The sequence below is a fragment of the Panthera pardus genome, unplaced genomic scaffold, assembly GCF_024362965.1.
Source record: "Panthera pardus isolate Hobbes unplaced genomic scaffold, ASM2436296v1 HiC_scaffold_22, whole genome shotgun sequence".
NCBI classification, from domain to species: domain Eukaryota; kingdom Metazoa; phylum Chordata; class Mammalia; order Carnivora; family Felidae; genus Panthera; species Panthera pardus.
In genome coordinates, this window is record NW_026526788.1 from 2870976 (window position 1) to 2891543 (window position 20568).

The window sequence follows — 20568 nt, forward strand, 5'->3', positions numbered from 1 at the left end:
GTGTGTCCTGGGCCTGTACAGAGATGCAGAGGGCGTGCTTTCTCACACACTAACTCGTGGCGATCAGAGTAGCCCGGTTTGGCAGGCGGGCCACCCTCCTTGTCGGCGTTTTACAGACGAAGATGCAAAAACTCCAGAAGTTTTCCTGGTGATGCAGCTGCTAAGAGACCTTGTATACATCCACAGCAGCCGTGGCGTCCGAACCAATAAAAGACAGTCTCTTTCCAGAGCTCCAAGGAAGTTATTTCTCTTCATGTAAAACGAGGATCCCCATGGTACAGTAGGCTGATAGAGGGGGGGCCCTAGCTTGGATCTTCTCATTTCTAGTCTGTTATTCTGCCCAAGTTCTCAGCCTGGGATGTTCATCAGGAGCTCAGAGCACTGCCGGCACTGAGGGGAATTTTGTGTTGCTGGAGGGTGACCACCCTGGGGCATCACATTATCTGGATGACCCTTGGCATCTCCTTTATTTACTCAGAGGTACAGGCAGGCTCCTCCCTGCCTTAGGGCAGTTTGGGGTGTGTAGGTACAGGTTTTGACCCATCAGCTTCCTTTCTTCCACACTAGGGAGGTGAGGCTTCACGCTGTTCCTGGCCAAAAATATTAACTGGAAAAATCATTGTTATTATGTGGGCTTTCCATTTAAGAAGGAAGACACACCTTTTCCAAGCTGATGGGCTGCAGCATGGACTCCCAGAAATGGAGAAGTTGAAAGGAGCCAGTGTGCAGTCATATGGCTTCATAGATCAGAGAGTGCTTGGTCTAGTATTTTTAACTAATTGTGCATGATCCTGTTAACTTAGTTTTTCCTATGAGATACTGGTTTTCTTTTAGAAGATGTTGACTTGGGTGGGGTTGGGGGGTGGGCATATCTCATAGGAACCCCAGCCAAAAGAATGGATCTTCCGTGCATCAGTAGCTTTGTTGACAAACATTTTTGTTTTTTATGAGAAGAGTTTCTTCTTAGGCCAGATGGGGAGATGCTGACAAATTGTGAAATAGGCCAATTTTGAAGTCTTACGAAGACAAGGTGTAGCGACTGGTATTGTTACAAATATCTGGAGAAACAGACCACTCAACATCACAGCTGTTATCATCACCGGTGAAGATTTTTCATAGAGACCAGCTCAGAACGCAGGGTGCTGTCTGGGAAGAAGCTGTTTCTGATTTACTCAACTCAGTAATGTGCAAGTTCAAAGGGAAGGATATGCTTCTTTCCTGGATAAACTACACATTCAGCTTGAAAAGGAACTACGATAGCAATCGGCATTTCTGAGAAAATCACTGGTGGAGACCGCGTGCTTGCATGGCGCCATTGTTTCTGAGCGTTGCTTGTTGGGAATCATCTGGAGGATGTCAGGGAAGGACTGGAAGTAGAAGGTTGTATGCTGGGGACCAGAGACCCAGTGGCTTTTATTTGGACATTCTAATAGAAATCAAAGCGGACCTCTGAATTTTCTGTCTGCGTTTTGGATCAAATATCTTAGGATGGAATGAAGAGCTGCTTTCTCAGAGGTATCCTAGCTGCCTTTCGATAGAGCCAACAAAAATGGTTTTCCTTCAGTGGTCAAGGAACATTTTTAAGGCCCTGGGAATCAGAGACTCCACAGTGTGGAAGCTGACAGAGCAGGGATATATACAGGACAGGGGCCACCGGAAAGATATGTTCATCTGAAATTCCTTTATTCCTGGGATTCCAACCCTTAAAACATACTCCTTGTCTTCCCTTGTAAATTTCCTTTACTGGGAGAGGTCTATATGGATGTCTTTTATCCAGTGAGCTTGATTCTCTGTCCACATTAACCATCCCTTCTCATTCCATCCCATACAGACTCCACTCCCATTATCGCTAATGGGATTGGATGTGAGGGGTGTGGGTGGGGAGAAGGATGGGGACACAGAGAGGAAGGATGTGACAGGTTCTGGGGTTTTCCTTGAGCCACATCCCTGCATGTGGGGTGTGAGTTTCCATCTGTTTGTTTGGCATAAAGTGAGGAAGGTCACGACTTACAGCTCATCTCTCTCCAGTGCCATTAGCTCAGCCCCCCGGCCTTTGTAGTTCTGTGTGCCTTGCACACCAGGGAAGAGTCGGGTTGTGACCCTGGCCAGCAGCATGTGGCCAACTATAAAGCAACGTAGGAATAATCACAAGTGATAACAATAGAGATCAGGGCTGCGTACGGTACTTCCTAACATTCTTTAGATCCTCGTGGCTGGCTCCTATTAGCCTGTGGTCGAGTTCTTCATTCCTCAGCTCCTGGAATTTTTCATGCTTCACGTGAAATGTGTCCTGGAAGCTGATGGATGAATTGTTTCTCGCGCATTTGGAAGAAATGTGTCACATCGTTTTACAAACCATTGGCACAAACTGTGAAACGAACTCAACCCCTGGTTGCAGGGCGGCTGGCTGGACCTTGGTGCACCCGGGACCTCAGTCAGCGTGACTGGGCAGCACGGGCCGTGGGCGGCAAGCCGGGGCTGCTCCCTCCTCCCTGCCGTGTAGCGCTCTCTGGGCTTTCCAGTGAGGGTGGTAGACGGTTCAGGAGCTCGGGCATCCGGGTTACATCCCTGTTGCCCAGTCCACGGTGAGCAGCCCAGGCCGATATCATGGTTCCTTTCAAGACAGACTTGACATAGTGAAATTCAGCGGTTCACAATCGACTGGGAAAAAAAAAAAATCAATAGTCCCACTTTCCCCTCAGATAACATTTCTTACCAGAGTGAGGAGACACAGTGAACAGCAAGGCCTGGATTGGAAAACAGCCTCCCACACCCTTCCAGGAGGAGCATGATGGATCCCTAGAGTGTGTACAGGGAGGCGGCTGTGCGTCCCTGTGTGCTGGGGCGGTTGCGTGAGGTGGCCCCAAAGTGGGGCAGCGCGGACGCTTCAGGAGAGCCCCTCAGGTCTCCCAGCCTCTCTCCGTTTGAGTGGCTGCGTTCTTCAGTCTCTCCGTCTGGTCTTTGTTTTTCTTCCTTCTTTGCCTCTGTCTGTCGTCACCTGATAGGTCTGTCAAAAGCAGTGGCTGTATGTAACTAATCCATTAGAAATCATTCGGCAGGGGCACCTGGGTGACTCAGTCAGTTGAGCTTCTGACTCTTGATTTCAGCTCAGGTCATGATCCCAGGGTCATGGGATCGAGCCCCATGTAGGTCTCTGCACTGAGCACAGAGCCTGCTTAAGATTCGGTCTCTCTGCCCCCCTCTGCCCTTCTCTTCCGTTCTCTCTCTAAAAAAAGAAAGCGAGAAAGAGAAAGAAAGAAAGAAAGAAAGAAAGAAAGAAAGAAAGAAAGAAAGAAAGAAAAAAGAAGTCCTCTGGCAATGGTGGCTCTGTTGTTGCTAGAACTGCTGTTCAGGAGATTCTGACTTTTCTTTCTTTATTGTAAGGCATACGCCTTGCTTTCCCCAGGAATTGCTGAGACACGGAATATTTTTCCAGACAGTTGGTGCATTGAGTTGGTGGCACAGTAGCAAATCAAGATTGATGTGTCCTTGTAGCAGTGTGTCTAAAGCAGTGTCATCACTGTTTGGGACTGCTCTGTAGGTGTGCCTTTCAAATCTCATATTTATCATGTCTTTCTTTCTTACTTAGACCTGTAATCATCATCACACATTAATTTTAACATTGCTGGTGTTTACAGAATGCTAATCTTGTTCACTGAGACTCTGTAAGACATATTGGACAATATATTCGTTTTATGCGCATTTTGCATATGAGGCTGCTGAGGGTCCCAATTCACACAGCAGCAGTGTTCTGACATCTTTGGCCAACCTTTGATATAGCGGGACTGGGAGAGAGATGGTTAACACTGACAGCCCAGGAGAGACTGGGGCTTTGAGCCCAGTGCCCAGGCAGGCAATGGAGAGAAGTCTGGCTAGCCAGGGCATGGGTCCGTGGGTCCAAGTAAAAAGAGAATGGATGTCATTCCAGACTGGTGATGGTTGTCTCTCTGCCCCACAGATCACCTGGTGTCACCTGAGAGGGATCAGAGCAAACAGCTCTCTGCACATAGGCAACCAACTGCTTCAGGTCAGAGAGGGCAAGGAGCCAGTCCTGGCCCCCCAGGCGCTGGAAGTCTTGTTTATAAAATGAAGGTTTGAACCAGCCAATGTTGAAGGTTCCTTGTGGATCTAGAACACTTTTGCACTTTAAGATTTTATGAAATCAGCTAAGACAAACAGTTTGAAAACACAGTCATTCTGTTCCTAATGGCCCCCAGATGAGTTTCCCTGCCAGGTTCCCTGCAGACTGTGACCATCTGCGGGGCACGGTGTTCAAGTTCTGTCTTTTCTCAGCAAGTCAGTGCTAATGACCAGCATGTCACTAGACGCGGGCTAGAACCCAAACCCACATTGTAGCTACTGCTCAGAGTTTGGAATGCAACTCACCGCCGTCAACCCCTGTGTCCTTTGGAAGGTCATCATTACATGCAATGAGAAAAGTATACCCATCACAACTTGGAAGAGAAGGAAAGGGTTGGAAAAGAAGGAAAGGGTTTGAAGGAAACTACCACCTCTCTGGGTGGGTGCAGTGGCCACTCACTCCAAGAAGACAAAAAACTCTGTGTTTGTTGAGTGTATTTGAGAAGTTCAGGGGAGGAATCTCCCCTAACGTACAGATATTTAAAAAAAAACTTCATTTTGTGCTAGATTAAGTTTAGTATGATTTTCTATCTCTGTGCTTTGTTTCCTTCAAGGAATTTACAATGTCGGTCGTCACTTAGGTGGCTCTTCTTGGGAGGCTTGTAATTTGTAGACTTATCCATTCCTCTTCTGTAATTTAGCGATCAGAGTAACTATTTTCAGCTAGAACCCCAGGGATTCTTAACGATGGGAGATAATCATTTTAAAGTGATTGCAGCCAGTTCTCCTATTATTGCGATTGTGAGCCATCTCTCGCATACCTGAATGCATGTGGCCTATTTTAAAAGTTTCTCTTCTGGTCAATGTTTTATTTTCCGTGATGATCACCTTGAGAACTGTTGTGTACTTAACTTCTTTGTAACTTGAGTGTCTCCTACAATCTTCTATTCCTTTCCACTGATTTTCTTATTCCTGACATATCCCAAGAGTGTTTCCCTGTTTGTAGGTTACACGTTACTGTTCCCCATTCTGACCTTTGATGTTAATTTAACACACCCCTAGACCGTTCTTCAGACCTTGAGCTGAAGGTTGAAAGCACTTCCAGTGAAAGGTAATTCAGTTCTGCTCAGATACAACCTTTTCAAGTGACTGTAGGGAATAGTCCCAGGTTGGAAATGCCAGCTCATTGGTCGGTGGCAGTTTAGTTAGTTAAGAGCACTTCTTAACTACTAATTTAATTACTAATTTAATTAACCCATTCTGTGCTGATTCCTAGGCTGCTGGGACAACCCGAAACAGTACCTCTAGGTTTCTGTAGAAACCCTGCACTTTATATATTAAGGTCATTTTTCTTAAGCTCTTCGTCTTGGCTGCCATTATCGTGACTACTTTGTACATCCTTTTGGGCAAATTTCTTCAGTTTTCTCTGAGTTGTATTGATATTGGTGTTTGATTTTTTTATTCAGTCGCTTGTTTAGGCAGCTGGATTTTTTTCCTGATGTTCATTCATTTCGTTCATCAACAATCTATTTTTGAAGTCTTTAGTAAAATGTGTGTATCTTTAGTTTACCCATTGAAACATTTTAGGAAATAAAATATATAATATTTTCTAGTTTCAGGCATCTGACAGATCTGTTGCTTGGTCAGCAGGTTTTGAAAGAGCCTGAGAGAAATGTAAGGTTTACACTGTTTTGCAGGCTTTACTGTGCGAATGCTTGTTCTTCGACAGACAGCAGGTAATTAAAGATGACTCAGAAAAGCGTCATAAAGCCAAAGCAGAAAGTACAACCTTTTGGGCAAGCTTCATCATTATGGAAAGTATACATGTTTATAAATTTAGGAAAACAGCACACATTTTGCAATGTTAATATTAAATGGAAATGCAAGCAGTTCAGGGTAGTTCTTTAAAAAAGCAATGAGACATCACTTATTAAGTAGTTGGAATTAGGGGGACGGTGATTGAAATGGAAATCTGAAGTTGCCTTTGAATCCCTTAACAGAGTAAACCCAGAGGCAACCTCATTTCCCCCTTGAACCACATTGTAGTGTTTTTAAGGATTAGACTCACAGGAATTTGGTGGAGAAAAGCTCTATAGCTCAGAATTGAAATTTTTTCGAATGTTTAAATACCTTTGGGTTATGATAAAAGTTGAAAATGTGGAGCCCACTAGGTTACCAGTCTTCGAAAGGCTGGTAATTTATTTTCTCCTTGTGTGTAAGAGGAAGGGGTAAAGAGCAGAGTATTTAAGATCTGAATGTAAGGCTTTTCATATTTTTGACTCCCGCTCTCATTTCTTCTTCATTAGACAGCTTAAAATCCCTTACAGATAGACACATAGCTGCAAATCTAAATGCTTCTGGCCTATGAATTACACTTTTGATTTGGAGTAAGATGGTTTGAGAAGCACGGAACGATCTGCTTGAATTAACACTAGGAGTATCTGGGTAAGCCAAATACCAGGTTAATCAGTTGGAAATAAACATGTGATTGTTAACGGACCTGGCCTCAGAGGCAAGCTGTGACTCTTGTGGTGTCATGCACCCTCCCAGTGGGGGCGGGAACTGGCAAGGGTGGGGGCGAGGAGCGCATGCGCACGCGCGTGCGCACATCCGCTCCGTCTTATTCCTATCGGTAAATTCGCGAGGCTCTGCAAATCCAGTGAATTCAGCGCTAGCCCTGGTTCTCTCTGCTGCCTGTCTTCGCATCAGCTCCCCACTGACCACGGGAGGTCTTTTCGAGAAGATGGAAATCCTTGCTCGTTCTCTCTCTGCTGTCCCCTTTTGGAGTACTTACATAAGCTACGTAGATACATTTTATTAAGAATTTAGAGTCTTACAAAATACGACATCTCCGTCTCAGTTTGCTGAGTTAGTTGGGGAAGTCGGACTTTACCACAATAACTCTCGAGAGTGTAGTGTTTCAGTTAGAGCTGAGACACAGGATCCCCGGAATTCAGAGAAAGACTCAGTAAGGGGACGAGTCACTAATGAGATCCATCCATATCCAGAGAACGAATCAAAGGACTGAATATTGGAGTGTTTCTGTGGCTTGTTTTTCTTCATTTCTTTCACTTAATCTCTTTTGCTTGGGGCAGAGAGGGAAATATCACACATATTTACTTTACCCTGGTTTAAAAACCATTTGCTTGATTTCTGTCAGATTACTCAAGCTGTTTTCTTACGCTGATACAGTCATGGTTGTTTGTATGAACGTTTATTAAAAAATCTTTCTGGACTTCATTCTTCCCAAGGTCCCCAGGACGAATATGGGTGTCTGTCACGTGAGCAGGCACTGCTGTCATGCTCCTGTCCTTGCCACTGAGCATGCCCGAAATTATGTGCTGTGCCAGAGGTGGTAAGGGTGGCCACAGGTTGCCAGAGCTTCGGCCCCTGGGCACAAACCCTCTCCACTGCACCATGAGGGCTTCCCCAAGGGTAAATGTTCCAGGTAACCAGCTCCATAGCTTTTACAGACTTACAGAATGGCTTGTTCCTGATGAGTACATGTGCCCTATCGTGCCTTCCCGAGATCATCTGAAGTCTGGAGGAATTCTTGGCATTTTTTTTTTTTTTTTTTTGTCTGTGCCCTGGGTATGTCCCACTGATGACATGTGACATTATCAACCATGAGGCAAGAAGGGTCCAAAGAAGGAAAAGGCCAAGGAGATAAAATCTTGCATTTCCTAAAGCTGTTTTTGCTGTCATTTCCTTAACCACTTGCCCCCGACAGAAGGTTAGAGGACAGAGCAGTAATTGGCAAGGTTGTTAATGTCAACGGATTCCTGCACTTTTTTTTTTTTTTTTTTAATTCAAGACCCAAGTAATGCCTTTGCGAGGGTGGCTGTCATTTTGCCCTTTATGTCATTTCTAACTTGCCTTAGTAGCAATCTCTCATTCTTTAACTTATTTTTATTAAACAAGACACAAGGGATAGAATTGCGAACGGGGAGAGAGAAAGGAGGTCAGGGAGAAGGCTGTTCGGAGATGAAATTGATAATCCTCCTTTCCCAGAGCTTTTTGCTAAAATGGAACTTCAGCATCAGGCCACGTATACCCAGGCAAAGAGATGGACAGGTGACTGCCAATAGGCGGCAGATTTTCTGCACAACTCTGTTCTAAGGGCTGAAAAACTGTGCCTTGCTTTGAAAAATGACAGATGTCTGGCCTCTATTTCTGCCTCTGTCACTAACATCCTCTGGCACTTTAAATTTTTTTTTTTTTCAACGTTTTTTATTTATTTTTGGGACAGAGAGAGACAGAGCATGAACGGGGAGGGGCAGAGAGAGACGGAGACACAGAATCGGAAACAGGCTCCAGGCTCCGAGCCATCAGCCCAGAGCCTGACGCGGGGCTCGAACTCACGGACCGCGAGATCGTGACCTGGCTGAAGTCGGACGCTTAACCGACTGCGCCACCCAGGCGCCCCTCTCTGGCACTTTATATAACCTCTGTGTCTTTTAGACTCTCTGGCTGTCTGCAGACAAAATAATGTTGGTAAGAGAATCTTGAACGGCAGAACAGTAAAAGAATCTCAGATCGTAGGATTGAAAGTTTCTCAGAAATAACTTGGCTCAACTTTCTCGCTTTGCAGGTAAGGAAATAGAGCTCCAGGAAAAAGTGACTCGTGCAAAGTCTCGCAGAGAGTTAGTGGGGTGGTGGAATTCTCGGAGCATCATTAGTATTCTTGTAGTCAGCAAGGGTCAGATAAGAGTAGGGATGGGGTTTGTGGTTGAAAGGCTCATGTTTGGGGCCGGTATGTGCTTGGCATCCTGAGTGTGAGTCTAACATGTAGGGCCACGGCTGGTGCCAGGGGTGGTGACGACAGGAGGAAGCAGAAAGAATAAAGGAATATCACATAAAGTGAGAGGTAGTTTCTCTAAGACACGAACACACAGGAGTTCATCCAGGCCTGCCTGACGTTTGTGGACCAGAGGAAGAGGGACCAAGGGAACGCCCCCCTGACCCTATCTTTCCACCCTGGGATTCTGATGGGTTTTACATGTGGATACTTGGCCTGCATGTCCAAGAAATATCCATACCTTCGAAGTAGCCACCGCATGACTACTGCTTGGGCCTATGGGTGTGTCCCCTGTGCCGTGCTCCACCTTGAGAAGACACCCTGGCAGGAAGCAGGCTCAAGGCTCTTCTGGAAGGCACTTCTGGTCTTGGCTGCCTGGCCCAGTTCTGGATGGGCAAGTACCTTTGGCCTTGTGGATGCTTCACTCCAGGAGTAGAGAGGATCAGGGCAGGGCCCTCTGATGTCTGGATCTACGGGAAGTATTGAAAGTATTACTAAGAGAGGGTGCAGCTTCAAGTTTCTTTAAAAGGCTTTTGAGATATGCCTCCCTAAGTCTGGAGAAATAGCGAGTGAACTGCTATTTGCTGCTCTTTGACTATGGGGTGGGATTCTTTAAGCAAATAGATACCTAATGTGGCGATAGGCCTTCTGAATAAGATGAGCAAGATGCTGTCTGCACTGTCACTCCGAGCTTTACAGAGTGAACCTCTGGCCTTGGCAGCTCGGCCGCAGAGAGGACTTATTTGCATTGGCTGGAGACAGGCTCCAGGCTGAGACCTCTGGGTGCCCTTTGCACAGCCCTGGTCCGTCATTCCAGCCTTCTGGCTCTCCACACGTCCCCCTCCCCATGCCAGTGTGCATGAGTGTGTTAGGGCTGCCGTAACAAAGGACCGCAGGTGGGTGGCCTAATCAGAGACGTTTATGTGCTTAGGTGTCCAAGATCAAGGTATGGGCAGGGCTGGCCCTATTGAGGGCCTTGAGGGGAGGATCTGTTCCAAGTCTCTCTCCTTGGCTTGTAGGTGATGTTCTTCTCCTGTGTCTCTCCCTACTGTCCTCCTGTATGTGTTTTTGAGTCCAAATTTCCCCTTTTTATAAGGATACCAGTTATAGTGGAGCAGGGCCCCCCTTAACAGGCTCCTCTTAACTAAGTACATTTGCAATGATCCTATTTGCAAATAAGGTCACATTCTGAGATGTGTGTGTGGGGGGGGGTGGGGGTTAGGACTTCAAGATATGAATTTTTGTGGAAAACTGTACAGCCCATACATAGTCGATGAAAAGAAACTATCCAAAAGATACAAGTCAAACAGAGCAAGAGTTCTAAGAGATGGAATTTAGGAAGAGTTCTAAGAGATGGAGATCTTAACGAAAAGACACTGGGTTTAAAATTTTTTTTTTTACATTTATTTTTGATAGAGAGAGACAGAGCACAAGTGGGGAAGGGGCAGAGAGAGAGAGAGCGGGAGACACAGAATCCAAAGCAGGTTCCAGGCTCTGAGCTGTCAGCACAGAGCCCAACATGGGGCTTGAACCCACGAGCCGGGAGATCATGACCTGAGCCAAAGTCAGACGTTCAACCGACTGAGCTACCCAGGCGCCCCATTTTTTTTAATGTTTATTTATTTTTGAGAGAGAGAGAGAGAGAGAGAGAGAGAGAGAGAGAGAGAGAGAATGAGCATGAGCCGGGGAGGGACAGAGAGAGAGGGAGACACAGAATCCGAAGCAGGCTCCAGGCTCTGTGCTGACAGCTCAGAGCCCGACATGGGGCCCGAACCCATGAACTGTGAAATCATGACCTGAGCTGAAGTTGGACGTTCAACCGACTGAGCCACCCAGGCGCCCCATTTTTTTTTTTTTTGATGTTTATTTATTTTTGAGAGAGAGAGAGAGAATGAGCATGAGTGGGGGAGGGACAGAGAGAGAGGGAGACACAGAATCCGAAGCAGGCTCCAGGCTCTGAGCTGTCAGCATAGAGCCCGACGCGGGGCTCGAACTCACAAACCGCGAGATCATGACCTGAGCTGAAGTCAGACACCCAACCGACTGAGCCACCCAGGTGCCCCTAGACGCTGGGTTTTAAACCTCTTCTTCCTCATATAAAGCTCCACCTACAGCAGGACAGTCAAGATCAGTCATGGCCTTTAATCTTCACTGATGCTGGGACTGTAGTGGAAGTGAGGACAGAGGTGGAACCTCCCACCGTCCTGCTTTGACGGTGCCTCTGAGAGAGGTGAGGGTTCCCACGAGGCCTCACCTACCACGGCCCCCCTTATCCATGGGGATGCGTCCCAAGACACCCAGTGGATGCCTGAGACCGTGGGTATCACTGAGCCCCACATATATTGTGTTTTTTCCTCTACATACATACCTATGATAAAGTTTAAGTTATAAATTAACAACAATAACTAATAATGAACAACAATAACTAATAATAAAATGGAACAATTATACCATGTGTTGTGATAAAAGTTATGTGTGCGTGGTCTCTCGCTCAGAATATCTTCTTGTACTATACTCACCCCTTCTTGTGATGACGTGACATGAAAACATGCCTCCGTGATGGGATGAAGTGAGGCGGGTGATGGAGGTGTTGTGACATAGCAGTTAGTGTACTATTGACCTTCTGACGAGACCTCGGAAGGAGCGTCGCCTGCTTCCAGACTGGTTGACCACCGGTGACTAGAACCGTGGAAGGTGGACCACAAACAAGGCAGGGACTACTGTATTCCTTAGGAAGAAGACAAGAAGGTGATTAGCACCCAGGGAGCAAATATCGAGCACCCACTATGTGCCATCCACAGAAGATCATTGCGCCTGTGCAGCTTTCTTTCTAGCGGGAGAAGGCAGAAACAATAAACATAATAACTAAGTAGACCGCACAGTGGGTTAGGAGGTAGTGAATGCTGTTGTTGAGGAAACAGGAGAGGATGTGAATTTGCAATCTGACATGGAGTAGTCAGGCTGGGCTCACTGAGGGGGTAAGATGGAAGGGGGCAGCGGGAGCGTCCAGACAGAGGGGCCTGCACCCTACCCCCGCCAGGGCGGACTGGAGGAGCTGTCAGGCCTCTGTGGCGGGGCAGAGCCAGCGAAGTGGACCTTGTGGGAGAGGCGGTCAGAGATTTGGTGGCAGGCGGCTGCGTTGGTCCTCGGCTTTCCCTGGGTGTACGGGAGCAGGATCTGAGCTGATCAGTGGTGAGGGCGGAGCGGGGACCAGTTCACAGGCCTTTGCGGCATTTCACAGGCGGTGTCCACGGGCCAGAGTGGCAGCGGCACAGGTGGTTCTTCCTTAGAACTGTTCCTCACCCTGAGTCATCGAACCCAGATTACTGGGCTGAGGGTCTCCCGCACACGCCTCCTTCTGGCCCTTGACCAGTCTTGGCTTGTACTGTTTAGATTAGTCACCACGATTGACTCCCATTCCCTTTCCCCTTCTAGTTATTGCTGAAAAGCAATCTGTCTCTCCCCAAACTGAATGTTTTATTACTGATATTTTTGACACTGATATTTTATTACTGATATTTTTGCAGTAGCATTCCCGTGATATTGCAGGAGTGTTTCAGGGAGCCCCTTTCCATCCCTAACCTGAAGCTCAGGCATTTATTTGTGAGCTCCTGTACTAACCCAGTGGTTTCCTAATCTTTTTTTTTTTTTTTTTTTTTAAATCAAAGGCATTCTTATGTGAAATTTTCTTACGGCTGCCCCTCAACCCCGTAGTTACCACGCTACCAATGAGAACATTCACATCCTGCATATGTCTGTTGCTGTAACCTCTCTCGGTCTGCCACTTGGGTGGGTTGAAAATGAAACTGTCTTGGGGAGCCTGGGTGGCTCAGTCGGTTAAGCGTCCGACTTTGGCTCCGGTTATGATATTGCAGTTCCTGGGTTCGAGCCCCACGTCGGGCTCTGTGCGGACAGTTGGGAGCCTGGAGCCTGCTTCGGATTCTGTGTCTCCCTCTCTCTCTCTGCCCCTTCCCCACTCTCTTTCTCTCTCTTGTTGTCTCTTTCAAAAATAAATAAATACTGGAGCACCCTGGGTGGTTCAGTCGGTTGAGCATCCGACTTTGGCTCCGGTCATGATCTCGTGGTTCCTGGGTTCGAGCCCCACATCGGGCTCTGTGCTGACAGCTCAGAGCCTGGAGCCTGCTTCACATTCTGTGTCTCCCTCTCTCTCTCTCTCTCTTCCTCCCCCACTCACACTCTGTCTCTCAAAAATAAATAATATTAAAATAAATAAATAAACATTAAAAAATTAAAAAAATAAACATTAAATTTTTTTTTAAACTTCTTAAAAAAAGAGCATGAAGCCATTTGTTAATCTGAAGCAAACAAAAGAGATATCATGTTGTCTGCTGTCTGCCTGCTGCTACATAAGGAAGTGACTTTTTTCATGTTGGACCCAGTATGTATGATCTTAATAATACATATGATTCATTGTGTGTTAATTTCAGTTGAAAATTGAAAATCCCGCCTGTGTTAGGTTTCTTGGGCGACTTGAACAAGGTATGACACACACTGGGCAGCTTAAATAACCGAAATCCACTGTCTCACTATTCTGGAAGCTAGAAGTCTAAGATCAAGGTGTTGGCAGTTTCAGTTTCTTGTGAGGCCTCTCTCCTTGACTTTTTGATGGCTGTCTTCTCCCTGTGTCTTCACATGGTCACCTCTCTGTGTGTGTCTGTCTGTATCTGAATTCTCCCTTTTCATAAGGACACCAGGCATGCTGGATTAGGGCCCACCCTAATGACCTTGCTTTAACTTGATCGCCTCTGTAAAGACCATGTCTCTAAATAAAGTCCTTGATGAGGACACCAACTAATGAATTGGGGTGCGGGGAACACAGTCCACTCAAAACTGACCTCCTTGCCCTCGATTTCCCTTTGCCACCACTAGCTCCGGACCCATCTGCCCCTGATCTGCTTTCTCTGCAGCACATTCTTGCCAGCAGTCTTGATTTTTCTGAGGCTTCATGTGTTGAAGGTGAATTTTGGTCATTTGATTTAAACACCAGTTTGTGAGTGAAGAATAATGTGCATTCACAAATCATGATATTGATTGTATTGTCAATTTAACGTAATTCTGAAATAGGATTCTAGGGGCTCAGTGCGTTAAGCACCCGACTTCGGTTCAGGTCATGATCTCATAGTTTGTCGGTTCGAGCCCAGCGTCAGGCTCTGTGCTGACAGCTCAGAGCCTGGAGCCTGCTTCAGATTCTGTGTCTCCCTCTCTCTCTGCCCCTTCCCCACTCGTGCTCTGTCTCCCTCTCAAAAATAAACATTAAAAAAATAAAAAAATAATAAAGTAGGATTCTAAACGCCAGTCTGGACAATGAGAGCATGTTTGAATAAGTACAACGGCTTCCAGGAGAGGTGGTACGGGTTAAGTTAGCTAGCGGTCAGGAGAATAGACAGCGGAACTGCTTGGGTCATCATTGACCCATTTACCAGCTGGTTAACCCTGGGAAAGGTACTTACATCTCTCTTTGAGTTTTCTTGTCTGAAAATGTAGATGTTATAGTACCTACTTCACGGAGTTGTGAGAATTTAAAATGCTAATGTGTGTGAGGAATATGGAGAAGTGCCTGGTACGTAGTAAGCGCTCAATAAATGTTTGGCGCTCCTATTCCTAGCGTAGCTGCTTTGAACAAAAGATACATTTGAGTAAGTGAGGTCTCGTGTGTTTGTTAAAACGTTGTTTGTGGAGACGGTATATGTGCTTCTAGGATACAGTGTAATTGGAGCTGAGAAGACAGTTCTTAATGTCATTAACAGTATACAAGCTTGAAACAAACATGGGGATGAGGTTTAATCATTGAGGTACATGTAACTCTTGTTTGCAAACATTTAACTTCTCTAATTTGGTGGTTTTCAATTTGAATTCCTGCTCCTGGAATCCTGGCTCAGGGGCCACAGTGTGATGGTAGAACACTAAGTGTGTGGGGTCATTGTGACATCGTTTGTACCCCAGGCCAGACACCCACCCTCAATCAGAACGGATCTCCTGTTGCGTGTTTTATATATTATGGTTCTATGTAACATTTGTTGGAAAGAGTTCTGCTACTAAAAATAGCTTGAAAACCACTAGCCTGGAGTGTAGATTATTCATATTCTTCTGTCCCCCCCATTGCTTTCATTTCATTGCGTTCATCCCCAGGGATGCAACCAATGTTAATATTAGCCTGAGCAAAACATAATTAGGGAGGTAAATCTACTGCAAAAAGCAATACAGCATAAATTAAATAAATTAAATATAAATCAAATCAAATATGAAACAATGCATTCAATTATCCGCATCACTGCCTCCCTGCTCTAACATGGATATTTGAGAGGAGACTCATCTTCTTTCTGGGATAGGACCAGAGCTGAGCCAAGACCAACGAACTGTGTCAACCCCTGGAAGGCTAGTGCTTGACCTATTGAGCAGTAGCTAAAGGCACTGCCTCTTGGTCAGCTACATTTTCAGGGTCAGCAGGTGGACCCGATACCTATCTGTCTTCATTGTTAATGCATGAACTGGTCTGTGTGTGTGGCTGGGAACACCTCCTTATAAAATACTATTAAATGCTCACACAGCATCAATTTCGTGGTGAACCGTTTGCTGAAAAGTTATTAGTTGAATGGGCTCCCATGAGCCTGGAGAGGGAAAGTGCATCTCCGCCCTCGGCAAGTTTGAAGTTCGGACAGCGACATTAGCAGCAGGAAGCTGGTGCTGCCTCTGGAATCAGGCAGAATCGGTCCAGGCACATCTTTGGCACCCTCTGCCCTTCTCTCCCCAGCATCTCAAGGGGCATCTTCTCCCTGCCCTCTGTGTTAGCATGCCACCCAAACTTACCTCCCTTCAGAAGAGCCAGTCTGCATCCAGTCGGCTAGAATTCTCCAGGGAGGATTCCACATGCGCCTTCCCACCGTTCCCACACCGATTTTTGTCACATCGTGACTCCTGGATTCAGAAAACTCTGCTGCCTGGTGCCCTGCTGTTTGTCAGCTCTCCTCCGACCCCGGCTGGCCTGGGCGCCCCTCCTCTGCTGGACGGAGGTCTAAAGTGGGGACGACTTGTTTAGAATGGGCCTGCCCCACTTCTAGGGCATTTGCAGTGGGCACTAACTTGCTTGTACTCAGAAGTCACAGATGGTGGAGGCGACAACTTTCAAAACCAGTTCTTACAGCCGAAGAACAGCAGCAGGCAGGCAGACTGGCAACCTGCCTGTCATCGTTTGCGACCCCTGCTGCAGCAGCTGTTTCGAACGCCAACCCCCCACCCCCCCACACACCCCAGGAAACCTGACCTTCTCACTTTTGCAGCTCACCATTTTGCTCTTCTAGTACCTGTAACTTTTTTTTCTTTAATTTTTTTCTTTTTCTTTTTTGGCTACTGTTGAGAAGCAGTGAGCTGTTGAGGGCAGGAACCATGTCTTTATGCTCCAAGTTCCTAACTTGCTAGGAGCCCAGTAGATATTGAAAGAATTAATGAGTATGTGAATGAATGAATGAATGAATGATGAGCAAAAAGCTCCAGAGCTTATGCTTTTCAGCATCAACGTAATGAAAGGGTCCAGGCCTTCCTTTCCTTCCTGACTTCCATGCTCTGTGCCCGCCCTTCGGCTTCACAGCTGGGTTTCTGCTGAAGGTGCCTGCCTGGTTTGGCCCGTTCAGTGTTCCCTCCAAACCCCCTCTCACAGTGCTGCCCAATTAATTTTCCTGAAAAGCCCCATTTCTTTCTTATTGCTCTCCTGCTCAAAACTGGAGTAATTTCCCACTGCCTGTGGAATAAAGCTCAGAACTTCTTCGCCTGGCCTTCAGTATTGACTAGAGCCAGTCCCTGATATTCCTTTAAGGATTGTTTTGACTGTAAATATTTTAAATACATTGGAAAATGTAACATACACTCATTTACCCACCACTGAGATTAAACAAACATTAGCGTTTCCCCCACTTATTTTCCTAAACGAGTAAGCACACATTTCAGATGCAGGCAGACTTCTCCCCTTCTGTCCTTGCCCCTCCTCCCTCCCTTTAGAAACAGTCTTTCCCCTTCTCATCCATCACAGTTCACCTCTGTGAACCGTATGGTCCAGCTGGCCTCATCCTTTCCCTGGAGTTTCATCCTTCCCTTTTCCCCCTGAGGCCCAGTTCACTTTCTGCCTCTTCCAGGAAGCTTTCCACCTAATCACTTATTTTCCTAAATCGCTACCTAACTTACTGTCTCCACTGTGCCCTTGGAGACGGTATCTGCCTGTGACAGTCTTTACGTAACAGTTTGATCCTACTGGATTTCTTTCTTTCTTTCTTTCTTTCTTTCTTTCTTTCTTAATTTCTTTCTTTTTTTTCTTAGTTTATTTTTGAGAGAGAGAGAGAGACAGAGTGTGAGCAGGGGAGGGGCAAAGAGAGAGGGAGACACAGAATCTGAAACAGGCTTCAGACTCTGAGCTGTCAGCACAGAGCCGGATGTAGGGTTTGAATTCAGAATGGCAAGATCATGATCTGACCTGAAGTCGGATGCTTAACCGACAGCCACCCAGGCGCCCCCTAACACTGGATTTCTATTTTCAATAGTAATTTTTCATCTTGTTTTATATTGGAGTTGATTGTCTGGGTGTACTTCCTCTCTTTTGGTAACGACATTGGAAATAAGGTCTGATACTTAGTTTCATTCATTCCTTCGTTCATTTATTCATTCTGCATGTCTCAAATGAATGCCTGCTTATACGCTGCAGGAATTGTTTTAAGCATTGAGGATACGGGTGTGAACCCAACTGACAGTTGCTGCGGTGGTGGAATTTATATTCCTGTGGGGGTAGAGAGAAATTACCTGAATAACAGAAGTGTCAAGGTGGATAGTGCTTAGGAGAAAAAAGAAGAAGGGATAAGCCTAAAGAGAGTGAGGATAATTTATGTCAGATGTCCTTTAAATACAAGTATCTCCTATATGTTCCACCTCACTGCTAAACACAGTGCTCTGTGCATAGTTGTTGGATTGCACAGTGTAGCTGAATAGATCATATTTGATTACTGCCTGTGAAATGCTACCCTGTGTAGACCATCCTGTGTACATTTTCATTCTTTCCTGCTAGGAGGAGCACATCTGGGTTGTTCCTTCACCCTATCTATGCAGTATGGAGATGTGCACTATGGAAATAACAGATTTTAGTACTAGCCAAAGTAGAGCGTAATTAGGGAGGAGAAATCTGCTTCCTAGCAACATGTTAATTCCACAGTCAAATGGAACCAATCTGGCATCATGTTTCCCACTGTTGTTGAGTCTTTGGGCTGACGGAAGGCTCACTGTTTCACCGTGTTCCTATATTTGGTGGTATTGAACTATGATCCCAAGAAGACCAATGTCTTCTTTCTAATTCTTCCAGCCTCCGGGAACGGATAAAAACCCTCAACTTGTCACTGAAGGAACTCACCGCTAAGGTAAGTACCTTTCTGTGCCCACTTTCTAAAGAAGTCTCTGAAGTTATCTTTCAACTTATGTGATATCAAGCTCACATGAAGTTCTGTGTCTAGCTGATGGCTCCACAAGAAGTGTAGACTTTACAAAGCCATCCTACAGGCCAGGTGATGAGGCCAAACAGCCGGGAGCGAGGGCTGCTCTGTGGTGGGGGTCCTGGCTTGTGGTCCCCCAGTGATTGATTGGTTTGGCCTTTGCTTCACCAGGAACTGTCAGTGTTAGGGGACAGAAATGAGTGCTTCTGGGTACCCTCAAATGCTTTTGCATGAAGAGGCTTTGGGGATGGGAGTAATCCAAGAAATCAATTGCTTTTCTTCCAGGAGGACAGGGTTCAGGGATCTGCACAAACAAGTTTGGAAAAGGCGTAGTAGGTGTTTATGTTCTAAATTTTTAAGTTGAGTTCAGAGTCATTTTGCCCATTTTCACTGCCACGTGTACTTCATATCAGGCCTTCAGTTGGTGTGGAGAGAGCATACTCCTGCATTATTCCCTGGGAGCACACAGTCAATTAAATAGTCAATGTCGTGGTTAGTTAGGGTAACCACAGTTTACAAAACAGAATCCTTCCCTGCAGAGATAGTTATATGTGACCGAGAAGGATCAATTACTCTGTGAACTACTACACGTGTGGCACAGAACTGGGTAGGAATTGTTAATTATTTGTGTTAAGTCTGGGAGCCAGGGGTGGTTATGAGATGACCAGGATGTAAAAAGAATGGGTTTCAGAGCAAAGAGCAAAGCAGATGAGAATCCACTGTCCTGGAAGAAATGGTTTTTTTTTCATTTTCAGTGCTCAGGGGAGGTCAGGAAGACCTGCCAAGGGGCTCACAGATCACCACAGCTGAGCTGAGACTGGGGCTGTGTTGTCGGCAGAAGTGTCCACAATTATTCTGGCTCTCTTTTTTTCAGTTTTTGTGTCTGTTTCCAGAAACCAACCAACCAACCAACCAACCAACCAAACAAACAAACAAACAAAAATACAACAAAAAAAATCCAAAACTAAAGCCAAACCAAAAACCATGAAATGGTTTTGCTACAAAATCACACAGCAGTGGTTTGATGGGTGGTTATGTCCTGCCAGAAGGTTTGCCTGGAGAAGAGCAAGATGAAATTTGAGGCACTGCTTTATTGGGAGCCACACCAGGAGCTGAATCCCCCTGGTAGGACTCTGGTAAAGGGCTTTTATCATGTGTTCTCATACTGTATGTGCTGAGAGACCTTCTTTCCTGCTCAAGGGAGACTGGCTCGGTTTACCCACGTTGTCACGTGAAGCAGCAGGGAAAGTGCTAGAGGGCGTACCTTGTATGTTTCGGTGATGTTGCCTACTAGTGTTCATGTTCTATGGATGTTTGCCAGGTGACCTCCAGGGGGAGCCACTGGGGAGGTGAGGAGAGGCCCCAGCTTCCTGCACGGGGCAGGGGGTAGGAGGATTCCTTCTCCTGGATTTTCTGATGTAAATATGTGCCATTTATCAGGTGCATCCTAATTTCTTTTAATTAATTAATTAATTAGAGAGCGAGAGAGCAAGCACTAGTGGGGGGAAGGGGCAGAGGGGCAGAGAGAGAGAAAGAAAGAGAGAGAGAGGATCTTCAGCAGGCTCCACACTCCGTGTGGAGCTCAGTTCAGGACTCGATCCCATGATGCTGGGATCTTGACCTGAGCCGAAATCAAGAGTTAGACGCTCAACCGACTGAGCCACCTAGGCGCCCCAGGTGCATCCTAATTTTTGCCCAGAATTAAAAGGTGGAATCACTCCAGTGTTTGGGCTTATTGAGTATTGGAACATGCTGTGTGTAATCTGAACGAGTCCCTGCCCCAGCAGTGAGCATGCAGGTGTGCCAATGACAAAATACACATAGTGTTTATGTATGAGTGTGTTTTACGGGACATTTTATACTGTGCACACACATATTGACATATGCACATGATAGTAGGATTTGTTGATAATCTCCAGCTACTGTGAAAGCTCTTGGATTTGCCCAAATGCTGAAAGTGATTGGCTTTGTTTGCATACTTGCTCTCACGCACTGACAAAAAAACTTATAATTCCCTTGCTTTTCCATAAGATTAAGGAATTCATATCTAAGATTTTAAAGTGTAAATCTGAAAGCTCTATTTGGTAATGAGTTCCTCAGGGTCCAATTTTATCTGGAAATTAAAAGGAGATGCAGATTTTCCGGGGCGTGTATGTGTGTATAGGTGGGTGTGTACGTGCACACAGCCATGATTGTGTGTGTGTG

At 46.0% G+C, this 20568-nt stretch overlaps 1 protein-coding gene across 6 annotated transcripts in view; it reads left to right on the plus strand.

The window, feature by feature from the left end:
- The window catches only part of DISC1 (DISC1 scaffold protein), a 356419-nt gene that overhangs the window by 119623 nt on the left and 216228 nt on the right, over positions 1–20568 (plus strand). For 5 of the 6 annotated variants that reach the window (XM_019419015.2, XM_019419010.2, XM_019419007.2 and 2 more), the window contains one exon: positions 18237–18291. In XM_019419015.2, coding sequence (XP_019274560.2) covers positions 18237–18291 — 55 coding nt within the window. Of the gene's footprint in view, positions 1–18236; positions 18292–19118; positions 19848–20568 lie in introns of those variants that run through there. The other variant, XM_019419011.2, reaches the window with a different exon arrangement.